Here is a 12,992-nt window from a genome sequence, read left to right on the forward strand (position 1 = left end):
CACTTCAATGGACTCTAGTCTGTTTGAGCTGGGGGAACTGCATCTGTGACCTATAATTGGGGTCAAGGGCTTGGGACCCCCAAGAATAGTATGCTAAATATCATGACCTTGTGATGGTGAGCATTTTGTTGAGGAGCGGATGCAAAGATTTTTGTGTGTTTTCAATGAGTATGATATAAAATTGTTAAGAACAATTAACTTACAGGACAAACTCTAAATGCTATTTAGTGTTTATTCAATTGTACTCTCTTGTGATATCTCCACTTGTCTGTCCTAAGATCTCATTTTCATGCAGAAAAACAAATTTGGGCTTCAAATTCAGATAATGTGAGTTTGAAGTACAGCAAAGAGGGCTTTTAGGTTGTTTGTTTCTTTTTGTATCAAGAACTGAACTCATGGCAGCCGCCATGAACTGTAGTCCAGCCATGCCAGCCTGCCTTGGAGCCAACTGAGTGTGGACTAAAACCTCCAAAAACTGTAAGAAATAAACCTTTCCTCACCCCCTCCCCCCAAAAAGAAAGAACTGAACTCATGACCTCACACTTGCCGGGCAGGCACTGTGCCACTGAGCTATAGCCTCAGGTCAGTAGAGGGTGTTTTTTTTTTGTTTGTTTTTTTTTTTTTTCTTAGTCAGTACCTGGGATCAAACTCACAACTGTGTGCTTGCAAGGCAGGCGCTTATGCCGCTGAGCTAAATCCCCAGAGGGTGTTTTATAAGCTACATAATCTCAAGCAAGTCATTTCACTTCTCTAAGTTTCCATATCTAAGAAATGAGAAAAATGTAAGATTAATGAGCTTATATGTGTTTTTGTACTCCAGTTGCTAAGGAAATATTTAACTTTTATCATAACGGATATTTTTACTTAATTTCTTGTGAATTTGAGGGTTAGAATCTTAAATTTGAGGCACTGACAGGCTAGAATCAGGGCTTACAGTTCATTTTTATTCTGTATATAGCAGTATTGTCCTATAGAAATATGAGCCCACAGAGATAATTTAAAACTTTTTCCAGTGACCACATTTGAAAAGATAAACAGAAGTTAATTAAATCATATATTTTATTTAACCCAATATATCAAACACTGATAACTTCAACACTTCACTAATACAAAAATTAATCAACACCTTAACTTTCTTTGTTTGTACTAAGTCCTTGTAATCTTTTGTGTATTCTGTGCATATACTGTACCTCAAATCAGACTAGATATGTTTCAGATTCCCAACAACTGCAAGTTGCTGCCTTCTACATACTAACCATGCCATATTGAGTAGTTAGAGGGCTAAATCTATCTTGATTGATTGACTGATTGATTTTAGCTTTCCTCTCAATATACCCTGTTTTAGTTTATTGGTTTTTTAAATATTCTTTTTGAATGCTTTATTACATTTGATGTTCTAGTACCTTCACACATTTCATGAAATACTTACTGTGAGTCAAATTTCTTTTTTTCCTTATTTTCTGTTTAAACTAGTTATCCATGCCCAGGTTATAATCTATGTGCTTCATAGAAGTTTTTCAATTCCTCAGCCCAGTGCATCTCTCCCTCCTCCAAATTCATGCCACTTATCACATGTCACACCTCAGATAATTTATCTTCCATGTTATAATTGATTCCAAGCATGTGTCTGCTCATTATTATGCAGTGTCTTATAAATCCATTATACTCTTCAGAAATACACAATGGACCAGGTAGATTAGAGGTAGAAACAAGGATTATTTTTAGTAAGTACCCAATAATGATATAAAGCAATATTCTCTAAATGTTTTCCTGGAACAATAATTCTGCTATTCAGCCTCTCACCTCAAAGATGTCTTCAAGGTTAAATAACTGCTTACTAAGGATATATTAATAAGGGGAGTCAGGTTTTGTTAAAACAGGACTTCTCTGAATCTGTGATTTGTTAATGTGTAAAGGTGTCTCTTAACAGTAGTGCACCACTGTCCTGTGCAACCATTCCATGTCACTGTTGAGAAAGAAACCATTATCCTTGGAACAACTTCCTGTGATGACAGCTTTATAAAAATACATTTTGAACACTTAGAAGTCCCTGAGGGTCAAAACTGAGCAGGGGGATGAAAATACAACTTTTCAAATTCTCCAAGGCGAGGTGGAGAGAGGTGGCGATTGAGAGGTTTGAACAGTAACCTCAGGAAGATTTAAAGAGTCACTCATCTTTTGTAGCTGTTAGTTATTTTATCTCCATATCCTCTATCATGCTATGTAATGTCTCATTGCTAGGCTCATGCTGTTCTCTTAGCTTGAAAAGCCCCTTCTCATTGCTCTCCTCCCACAAAATCTGCCTTACAATATATCGCCCAATTTAAGTGCTCCTTTTTAACATATCTACCAGATCATCCACCCACAGGTGAATTCTGCTTTCCTCTACCCTCTTCTGCTGAATCTTTATGGTGCAAACTCTCACCTATTACAAGACACAATTACTACCATCTCAGTTTTCCCCATAAGAAATTCTAAGTTCTTCTTCTTTCTAGTTCTGATCATGTTGAGTGAATACCTTAATGTTCACTAATTCTTCAAAGACATTCATGGAATGGATAAATAAATGGAATATGAGGATTTATGCTTGATGTCCTCACACAGATAAATTGGAAACTTCTTTACATAGGAAATGAGTACCTTATTTTTCATACAATAGTATAGTTTTAGATTAATAGAAAAGATGCCCAGATAAGACAGAGGGAGTCTGTGCACCATTCCTGGTTTCTCCCATTATTGTCTCATTTACTGTGGTACATCTATAAAAACGAACAGTGCTTATTATTCACCTTTCCTCATTTTCTCTAACATCCTTTTTCTGATCCAGCCTTGCTTTTAGGACTTCACTGTATATTTACTTGTCATCTTTCTTTAAGATGGGATGATTTCTCATTTCTTTCTTATTTTTTTATGACCTTGGAAATTTTATGGAACAGTGGCCAGGACTTTTTTACAGTTGATTGCCAGAATTTTTATATTTTCCTTGATTATTTTGATTTTAAGAAGATAAAGTGCCACTATTGTATGTCCAGGACATAGGCTGTCAGCAGAACTTTTTAGTGTTGCTGTTAACTTTAACATTTGTCCTGTTAAAAACCTGCCACAGTCACCAGTACTGCTTTTTGTCAGTGTCACAGCTTATTAAAGACAAAGACAGTGTGTTATTACCTGTGTCCATAGTATCGCATATTGATTTCTATGTAATGAAGGTATGAGGTTTATTTTTGGTCCTAAAAACTACAATTTCTGTTTTCCATTTAAACATTTTTTTTACAGAAAAATCACACACTTTTCTTGATATGAGCAAGTAACATTCATTATGCCTGATCAGAGTAGTATAGCATAGGGTTCTAGCCCAGGTTCCAGCAATTTCAAGAAAAGCAGTCACATAATCACTTTAATGTCATTCTGAGAAGTACAGGGGACTCTGCCTAGAATCCACTATAGAAGAGGAAATGGTGACATAAAAGTACAGTGACATAATAGCTTGTTCAGCATGGTATGGAGGTGCCATCAGGATGACACACTGAGACCTGCAAGACAGAATAGATAACCTGCTACCTACCCAACAGGATCTTTTGGTAACCTACTATATTTATTTTTTTTAGTAACATCTGTGCCACATAATAATTTCATTCATCTTGAGGAATTGATACATATACATATTATATGTTCATCTGTTTTTTTTTTTGGGGGGGGGAGTGTGGGTGAGACAAGATCTTCCATGTAGTTCAAACTGGCTTTAAACTCACTCACTATGTAGACCAGGCTGGCCTCAGACTTGCAGCAGTCCTCCTGCCTCAGCTTCTTGAGTGCTAAGCTTACAAGTATGCACCAACAAGCCTGGTCATCTTGATCTTTTAAAATCCACTTCCCCAGTCAGGTTCTCTGCCTGCTCCTGATCCCCTTTCCCTATCACGTCCCCTCTCTCCTTCCTACCATCTCTCTTTTAATTTTTGCTCTATAAATTATCTATAGTTCTTAAGTTGGAGAAAGCATACAATATTTAATCTTCTGTGCTGAATTTATTTCACTTGGCATAAAGCACAGAGGCAGTAAAAGCCCAGTGAAGGACAGTCATGCATGACATTTTTAGTAGGCTACAATAAAATCTTTGTAAAGTAAAGAGGAAAGGGAATTAATAGAGAGCAAATATACTTCCAAGGAATATATTAGAACATCTGGAAAGTCAGAGGATTTCCTGCAGAGGAAACCTCTGCAGGGAGTGGGGTGTTCACAGATGTGAAGCAATTAACAAATGAGAATCTAATAATCACTCCTCTAGTTCATAATTTTGGAGAGATAGCAAAATGCAATCTTAACAAGACTGAAAACACTGATTTATCCTATCTAATCTGAAGAATCCTTATTCTTCTTCCTTGATTTTTAAAATTTTACTTCCTTTGGAACCTTAGAGGTCTCACTAACTTTTTCAACCCAATTACTTGTGTTTATTCTGCGGATAAATTCATGATTGTTGAACTGTTCCTGAAAACTTGCCCACTGAGAATAACTTTAATAGCTTTCTTAAACCATGGGTAGAATAGAGCATAGATTAAAGGATTCATGGCTGAGTTATAATAAGCACACCAAACACAGATCTCATAAATGTAGGCGGGAGTGATGAAGCCCATGAAAGCATCAATTAATGAATCAATGCTGTACGGTAACCAGGAGACCATAAAGGCTACCACCGTGATGCCTAAAATTTTAGCTGCTTTTCTCTCTCTCTTGGCCACTCTGGCTTTGTAACTTTCGGAGGATGAGTCCCCTTTGTTACCCACGTTCTCAATCTTTTTAGCTTGCTGTCTAGCCACAAGGAAAATATGACTATACAGAGTCATCATAACTAGGGTAGGTATAAAGAAGGACAGAAAATCAATCAACACCCAGTTCTGATTTACATCTACCTGGCAGCGTCCTACGCAGTCGAGGGCACTGGTTAATTCCTCCAGCCCATCGTCATAGACCCCGGTGTAGAACACGGCACCGCTGTACACCAGCGGCAGAGTCCAGGAGACAGCGATGCAAATGCCTGACACAGACACCGTGAACTTGGTGGGGTAGACCAGGGGGTCGGTAACGGCCATGCACCTGTCCACGGAGATGAAGCACAGGTGGAAGAGAGAGGAGTAGCAAAATGCCACATCACATCATGTGTGGAAAGTGCAGAAACTCGTCCCGAAGTACCAGCAGCTCTCCACGGACCTGAGCATGCTGAAGGGCATCACGGTGACTCCCACCAAGAAGTCAGCGCAGGCCAGAGAGGCGATGAGGAAGTTGGTGGGTGAGTGCAGCTGCTTGAAGTGCAGGATGGAAGCCACGACCAGGAGTTTCCTAAGACGGCCAGCACAGCCCCACAGCCGAACACCGCGTAGAGGAGCGCCCGGGGGCCAGGCGTGTAGGGGGTTTTCACGCAGGACCCGTTCACAGTGGGGAAGCAGAGCTGCGGGGCTACCGGTGGGGACCCGTGGGCGCTCATGGTGCCGTAGTGTGCGGGTGCACAAGTTCTGCCTCTGACACCGAAAGAGCCTAGGCCTGCAGTTTCTCAGTACTCTGAGGGAAAGAAGTCCATCAATCAAGCCCAATGAGCAAGGAATGATCAGACTTTAACAGGAATCAAAGATTTCAAGCTTTCATTTTCATGTAAATTTGAAATGTTTTCTAGAAAAATAAAATCCAACGGGCCTCCTATTTTCTACAAGATTAATGGAAACTGGCTTAAATAATAAGTATTTTAGTTAGTAATCTGATAAAAAAAAAAGTTCCCCTTCGCGCATTAATATGGCTTGGACCCAGCCACCTTCACTGGTTTTGAATCAGTTTTGCAGTGCATGGATCGCTTCCGCAGATTTAAGCCTTTGCTGCCTGCAGGATTCAGCTCATGCAGCTGCCCAGAAGCCAGCCATGGGAATATCCCGGGGTGGAGTCCCTGTAGGGCAAGGTGTGAATTTGTAAGATGGTTTTTTTATTGTGATTGTTAGGATATTTATTAAACAAAAATAATTCTCCATTTTACACTACATTCAATTGCATTTGTGGATTCCAGGTAAAGATTTTTTTCTCTTCCTGTGTAGACTACAATCCCTCCCATGTACCCTAAGGTATATGACTTGACAACCTTACTGGATTCTTATTAGAGAAATGCAATAGGGTGCAAGCTTTCAAGGATAACTCAGCTGCTCCTCTCCTGTTAAGAAACAGATCTGCATCTGCAGTAGCTACCACAAGAAGGAGAGGTCCAATGCAGGGCTAGGGGACTGGAGATTGGGGAAATATATTATACAAAACCATTAAGAGACTACATGGTGTTTTTTTTTAAAATTTTATTATGATGTTTGAGTACATAATGTTTACATTTTCTTTGGAAAATTGTTACAGTACATAATACACCTTCATTTCTTATTTTAAATCCCCTTTTCTTTCCCTTCTTCTCTGTTTGTCCCTGGTGTTCTCTCTCTCTCTCTCTCTTTGTATTCTGTGTTTGTAATATCTGATGTTTACCTTCCTTGTATTGAGTTGTCACTTGTACATAACGTGTCTCCATTTCTTTCTTCACCTTCTTACCTTCCTCTTCCTTGCTGCTCTCTGAATCTCCTGGTTCCCTTACCTTTTGAGGAATAGCTGCTGAGATGCAGTAACCCTGATGAGTTGCGGGTAGGGAGGTCATAGGTTCTTTTCTCAGGAAATTGTCACTTTGAGCACCCCTGAAACCTGTCTCTTTCCTGTGACAAACGAACAATGAACTCTGATTACACAACTGTTTGTGTTTCTTAGTGATTGGACTTGCTGCTTCAAATGTGAAAGAACTATTTAGATAATGAGCAGAAACTGGGAAGATTAAAAGGACTTGTTGGAAGTACTCACAGCCCTGGAATAGTGGAGCACTGCAGAGCAGGAAAAAGCATCTCCAGCCTTCCTGAAAATGAATGCGAGGCTCTGAGTGTGCAAGGCCTCAGTTTAGAGAGACTCATGAACTTTCTTTGGCCACTGTAAATACTGTGAGGCCCAATCACTAATTAATAAAATTAACACTTTTACCCAAATGCTTTTCCTATCCCTCCTAGTATTTTCTGAGCACCTGATTCTGTGAAGTGATAGCAGTTGCTTACATAGGCAAAACCCTATGCCAGCTTCTCTTGACTTGAGTGCTATGGACATCTGAGTCTGATAGCCCTTGGGAACAGGTAGCACTGACAAGCATCCCTGTTACCATTTACAGATGTCAATCAAATGCCCCCTTCTGCCAGTCATAAATGGTGACAGATATTAACAAATGAGCTCAGAGTGAAAAATTAATCTTCATTGGATCCGTGGTTATACATATTTAATGTAAAAAAAAGACAGAGATAACGATCACCTTGGGTAGAGAAATAATTTTATACCTCCCTCCCATCACTCTGAGATTTGGTCACTAGTTTATTTCTCTATTCTAAACATGCTTAGCGCACACCTCTGATGGGTACTAAGTAATGAGAGAAACATGATCTTCATTTTCTTGAAGGTTGATATCTTAAGATGGAAATATGAGTATTAGTGCAGAGTTTCAACTGGACTGGATTTTAGATCTGTCCCTGGGTTTGGTAGAGCACTTCTGGGTATGCCTGGCCATGGAGGCATGGTCTTGGACTATGTCTGGCCCTCTCACCCCTTTTGCAGGGGCACTGTTCCCCTGCTCTGCTTCCCAGGTGCCATTAAGTAAGAGCTTTGCCTGCCATGTCCTGTGCCATGATGCTTCTGCAAGGAGCCAGTTGACCATGGGCTGAAATCACAAGCAAATTAAACCTCTTCTCATTTAAGGTGTTTAAATTGGGTGTTATATCTTACTTATGGGAAAACTGACTGATACAAAAAATGGTAGCAAAAAGTGGGGTCATGGCTGTGACCATACCTGACTAAGTGATCAAGAGCCCATTGGAACTGGATGCAGGGTGGAATTTAGAAAGGTTGGAAGATGTTGAGTAGGAAAGCCTTAGAATACTACAAGCAGAGCCTGATAGGTGGTTCTGGTCAGAGCTCAGAAGACCAGAAGGTTGATAGCAACCCACACATTAAAGACCAAGCAGAGGAGGATTCAATGGGAACAAGGACTCCACTGAGAGCCAGACTACAGGTCATGTGTGTTTTGTGCCAACAGAAATTTTGTATGTATTTTCCCATGTCTTAAAAATTTGCAGGCAACTGAGGTTAAAAGCATTAGACTAAATAATCTGGCAGAAGACTTACAGGTCAGCCTGATCCTTAGGCTGTGTCATGGGTGCTGCTTGCTGATTTTATATCGATTTATAGTGAGAATAAGAGACAGAAGACGGCATTAAAAAATGTAAAACTTATTTTGGCTTCACTTAGGTAAGCTTGCGGCCAGAGAAAGCATGAGTAATATAGAGATCAGTGTCATTAATAGACACCACACATTTGTACAGGGTCAAGAAAAAGATGCTTTGAGATCATCTTAGAAATCATGAAGACCCCACCCATTGCTGGCACGAGGGTACAGAATTGTCAGCATTTTGTGAGGGTGGGTGGAAGAACCACTTGGACCCCTGTTGGAGAAGGCTCTCTAGAATATCAGTTTCAGAGATTCATTTCATTGGACTCACTACTGTTTCTGTTGACAACACACCTTGGTATCTTTTACAATGATTGTTTAATTGGCACGCAGAATGGAAGAGTTGTAGCATCAGTGTGACTTCCACTTGGACATTAAAGGAGGGCCAGGCAAGGGGTCCTGGAGAGGGCAGTGCATCAAGGTGTGGGGACAAAGCCAAAGGTACAGTGGAGATTTCAGGAAATTTGAGATCCCACAAATGTGGATTAGCTGAGGAAAGCTGCTGGCCTTGCAAAGGACTTGTGTAAGAGAGGTCATGTGGGCTTTAACTGACAAGGCCACAAGGTTGGGGTCTCCCAGACTCTTTGGGACTCACATTTTCCCACCATTTGCCCCAAATATGAGATATGAAGCTACAGGAACTAATGTTTTCTTCCTGCTTGGTTTCCCTCTTCCTTTGGTCCAATCCTTTTCTATTCCTTCTTGCTTCCTTTCAGAATGGAAATATTGGCACTCTGCCATTGCACTTTGGGATTACAAAACTTGTTCTTTTATTTTTACAGAGTTTCTCAGATAAGAATATTCTTGAAATGCTGGAACTGCTGCATCTTCGAGGAGGGGAAGTTGGTTTTCTGTTTATTCATGAGATAGTTGTATTGTTCAGAAAAATTATCAACTTGCTATTGTCTTTATTTGGAGGTTAATAACAGTGTCATGGGTGTGTTTCAGTATCAAGTTGATAAAGGTTTGAATGTTGTAGTTAATTTGATCTGCTGTAGAGTCTATCTCAGAGCTTGGTGGGGCACATATGTAAGTTCGGTCTGGGTGAGTCCTGGCTTTGGGATTTACATCTGGTCCCTCCCCCTTTCTGCTCTGGCCCTCTTCACTGGCTATTTCTCAGTCACCATGAACTGAGCAACTTTGCCAGTCCATAGTGACTTTCTTCCCTGACGTTGCTGCCTTTGACCCAGGCATCAGAGAGTGAAACTATGAGAAAATTAAACTGCTCGTCTTTTAAGTCACGGATGTTGAGTACTGTGTTTCAGTTACGAGAAAGCTGACAGATACAACAAACAAACCTGAAACAAGCAAGTCGAGAAATGGATGCAAAAACTCAAATGCTTGGTCAGCTCTGGAAATGCAAAATATAGTGTGTGTGATAGCTTAGTAAGCATAGTGATGGAGACTCCAGACAAAAAAGCTTCCAGACAGGATTAAACAAAAATGCTGCTTTGATATCTGTAAAATTTTAAGTGCTTTATTGTTTCACTCTACCCTGTAAGTTTAATGGAGCAATCTAAGTTAATTTCTATATTTAAATGTTTGTACTTCATCAGTAGAGAGTACCTTGCCCAGTGCTGAGTTGAATACAATTAGAGATTCCTACCAAGGCTCAAAACCTCTTGGTTTAAACCTCTTCCAACATTGTCCATGTGGCCATACTCATTAACTGATTTTGCAACACATCACCACAGATATTAGGCAGAGGTTATGTTGCCCAGAGGTTGACAATGCTATCATCCAGAGGAGGTTCACTGGTAAACTTCTGGTTCTTGCATCAGAGAAAGTTTTGCTTTATTTCTACGCTTGAGCTTTAATTTGAAAGTTGATGTAACTCCCAAAGATATTTCTAAAGTAAAAGCCCACTAACTAGACCATCTCCCCAGTGACTGAGAGTGTGAACCACTTCCCATTATGACCAAGAGAAGAAAGATGCCATAATGACACCCATGCAGTTAATGAGAAGTAGGGGAGAGAAGGGTTTCTTTCTCTTATCTCTAAGGACTGGAAACTAAGTGGTAACTCAAAAAGTAGGGCCGAAGTGTTAAAACTGTAAATGATAGGCAGTGGGCATTGATTATACATGATCCATTTTTCTGTGCAATAGTCTTAGCAGCTCAACAATTAATGTCTCTTGTATCAACTTGATTCTCTACTTAACCCATTTTGGTGTGACAGTATTTAATGCATGAACTGCTTTTTGAGTACTTCAAGTATGAGGAGACACGCTGAGAAATCATCTTTTTCCAATTCTCACCTTTACCAAATCTTTACATGCTCATTCATCTCCTACTTACACATCATGAAAAATTCAGACTTGTCCAGTAAGTAGAAAGATGCAAGTCTATGAATTGAAAAGTTAAAAATTTTAATCACAGTTTCCTCTAGGTTAAAACGTTAATCTATTCCTGTGTGATTATTCTTTCTGCCTGTCTTTTGTGCCTATGAGGAGGAGTAATTATAATCTTAAAAGGTTTAACTTGAAGGAAATAACGTGCTGTGTATTCTTTTTAATTTTATTTAACTCTTCTTTTCTGCTTCTATTGAATGTGGAAAGAGAACAATTAAGGAAAAAAGAGCCAAATAATTCTAAATGAATTTGTTCTGCAATATCCTGTAACTTTTACTTGGCAGACATGGCCTCTGTGTGTTAAAAATCTGAATCACGCTGGTCCACTCACCGCAAAGATGAATCTTTCTGTAATCTTTGCAGGACCCACCCCCATCTCCAGGAGCCTGAAGATTGTGATTAGTTTGGTCTGCACTCCTTGAACAGCTTCCTCATTTCCCATGGGAGGAAGACACTTAATGTAACTTGAGCTGGGGTATCTGCAGAGTGGGCTGAACATGATAGCCTCCCACCTGTCCTCTAGGCCACATGGAACAGCACCTTTGTTTACTGGATGTCAGCACAGGTTTCCTTCCCCTGCTCCCATCGGGCCACTCTTGCTCTCGCAGTCTCCCCATTTCTACCTTCCATCTGCTCCAGATGAACACAGGGTAGGTTCCCAAGACTACTGAGGAAGGAAATCTGCATGGAAAATACACAGGAACTTCCTACCATTACTTTCTTCAATAGAATGGTACACTGGATGCAGTGACATCAGATGCAAAAAGCCCTTGTTGTTTCCTCCCATGCACAGAGACTCTAACCAGGAACATAAGTGAGTAGCTGGAGTGGCTCTCCCACATTCACCACAGTCTATATGGTGAGTATGCTTTCTCCAGAGGAGTGACACCCACCTCATCACCCAGCCTTCATCTGTAAGGCTGTCACAGAGAACTGCCATGGAGCCTCCTTCAAGACTGATCATGAAAAAAGCTCTCAGTGTTCTCTTCCTTCTATTCCTGTGGTATTCTAGAGGAGCTGGATTACATGAAGCAGAGGATAGGGGAAAGAGCAGGGAAAAGATGGGTGGTATCTTTCGTGGGTTAATTGCTTGTCATCTTGTAGCACTTAGTTTAACTGAATCAGCATGGTACTTGTTGTGGAAAGCCCATCTAAAGATTGTTGCTCACAGCATAAAAAGAGAACTGGGCCGGGGTGGGGTGGGGTGGGGGAGAGACATGGATCTGTTGATTATCGTAGAGAAACTTGTCTTGTGGTTTTCCTGATATGAACTTGGTTGCTCTCATCATTGGAAGAGCTGGGGACCCCGCTGTTGCTGAGGAGGTCTGCAGTTCTTTCCATTGGGGAGCTCTGACCCTTACCTCGAGCATCACTTACTGGCTCCAGTGCAGATCCCTAAGTCTGCTGGCACAGATTCTTCATCCCTTTGGCACAGACTTTCTGACTTCCACCAATGATCTTTGGGTCCTCTCAGTACAGGTTCTTGACACAGACTTGCATTAGACATTGTGATGGGTTCTTGTTCTGCAGCTGGACTTGTGCAGGACGTTGTCATAGGATCCAGGCCCTCAGCCAGATTTTTTGGATTTCTAGAGTGTGGACAGATCCCTGCATTCTTTTGCATTTGACTTTTTGGGTAAATATTATAAAATAATCCTATAAATGATGTGTCCTGTATTCCCTTCCCTTATAAACCCTGACTACCACAGTATCTTTCCTTTCTATAAGTCCTATAGGCTAAATCTGGATGGGCCCAGTCCAAGGAAAATGAGAAGAGAGATGATTTTAGAATAATGGTCACAGTTAGAGTTGATTTTTGAGTAGGCTTTAAATATGGAAGTTGAGTGGAAAGCTGTGACATGTGCTTAGATGCTTGGATTATTATAAAAATAAGGAAAAGAGGACAGATAAAGCAGGCTTCCATGCTAAAGTTGAGATAACACTAAAACCACTGTATGTGGGTGATGTACAAAGTATCCCATAACCAGAGATTTCAATGAACCACAATTCCTACCTAGATGGAGGGAAGGATGGAGGGAAGCTCGATGATCTGAGAGGCCAAACCCCCTGGAGATCCTCCCTTAGCCTCGCACTGGCCTTTCAACATTCGGATCATGAAGAAGCTTGGGAGATGCAGAGGGAGAAGCCAGGATGGGAAGAGAGCAGTGAGGACTCCTGTAGTGACTCATAGTAGTAGATGTGTAGGGAGAAAGCATTTATACTTACTCCACAAATGCGTGTTTAAGCAGCTCAACCCTGATCATTTGGGATGAGGGAGTAGTTACATATAACCTGATCATCCGCCCTGTAGGC

General features: G+C 40.7%; 1 protein-coding gene across 1 annotated transcript; it reads right to left on the minus strand.

The window, feature by feature from the left end:
- Positions 1-4,451: 4,451 nt before the first annotated feature.
- LOC100719540 (trace amine-associated receptor 6-like) lies at positions 4,452-5,482 on the minus strand. Its single transcript, XM_013144843.1, is given in 2 exon segments — positions 4,452-5,332; positions 5,335-5,482. Coding segments are annotated over 2 exon segments (1,029 nt in total).
- Positions 5,483-12,992: the final 7,510 nt, after the last annotated feature.

Source organism: Cavia porcellus, unplaced genomic scaffold (assembly GCF_034190915.1).
Source record: "Cavia porcellus strain 051 isolate PalLab524CR breed Dunkin Hartley unplaced genomic scaffold, mCavPor4.1 scaffold_22, whole genome shotgun sequence".
Classification (NCBI taxonomy): domain Eukaryota; kingdom Metazoa; phylum Chordata; class Mammalia; order Rodentia; family Caviidae; genus Cavia; species Cavia porcellus.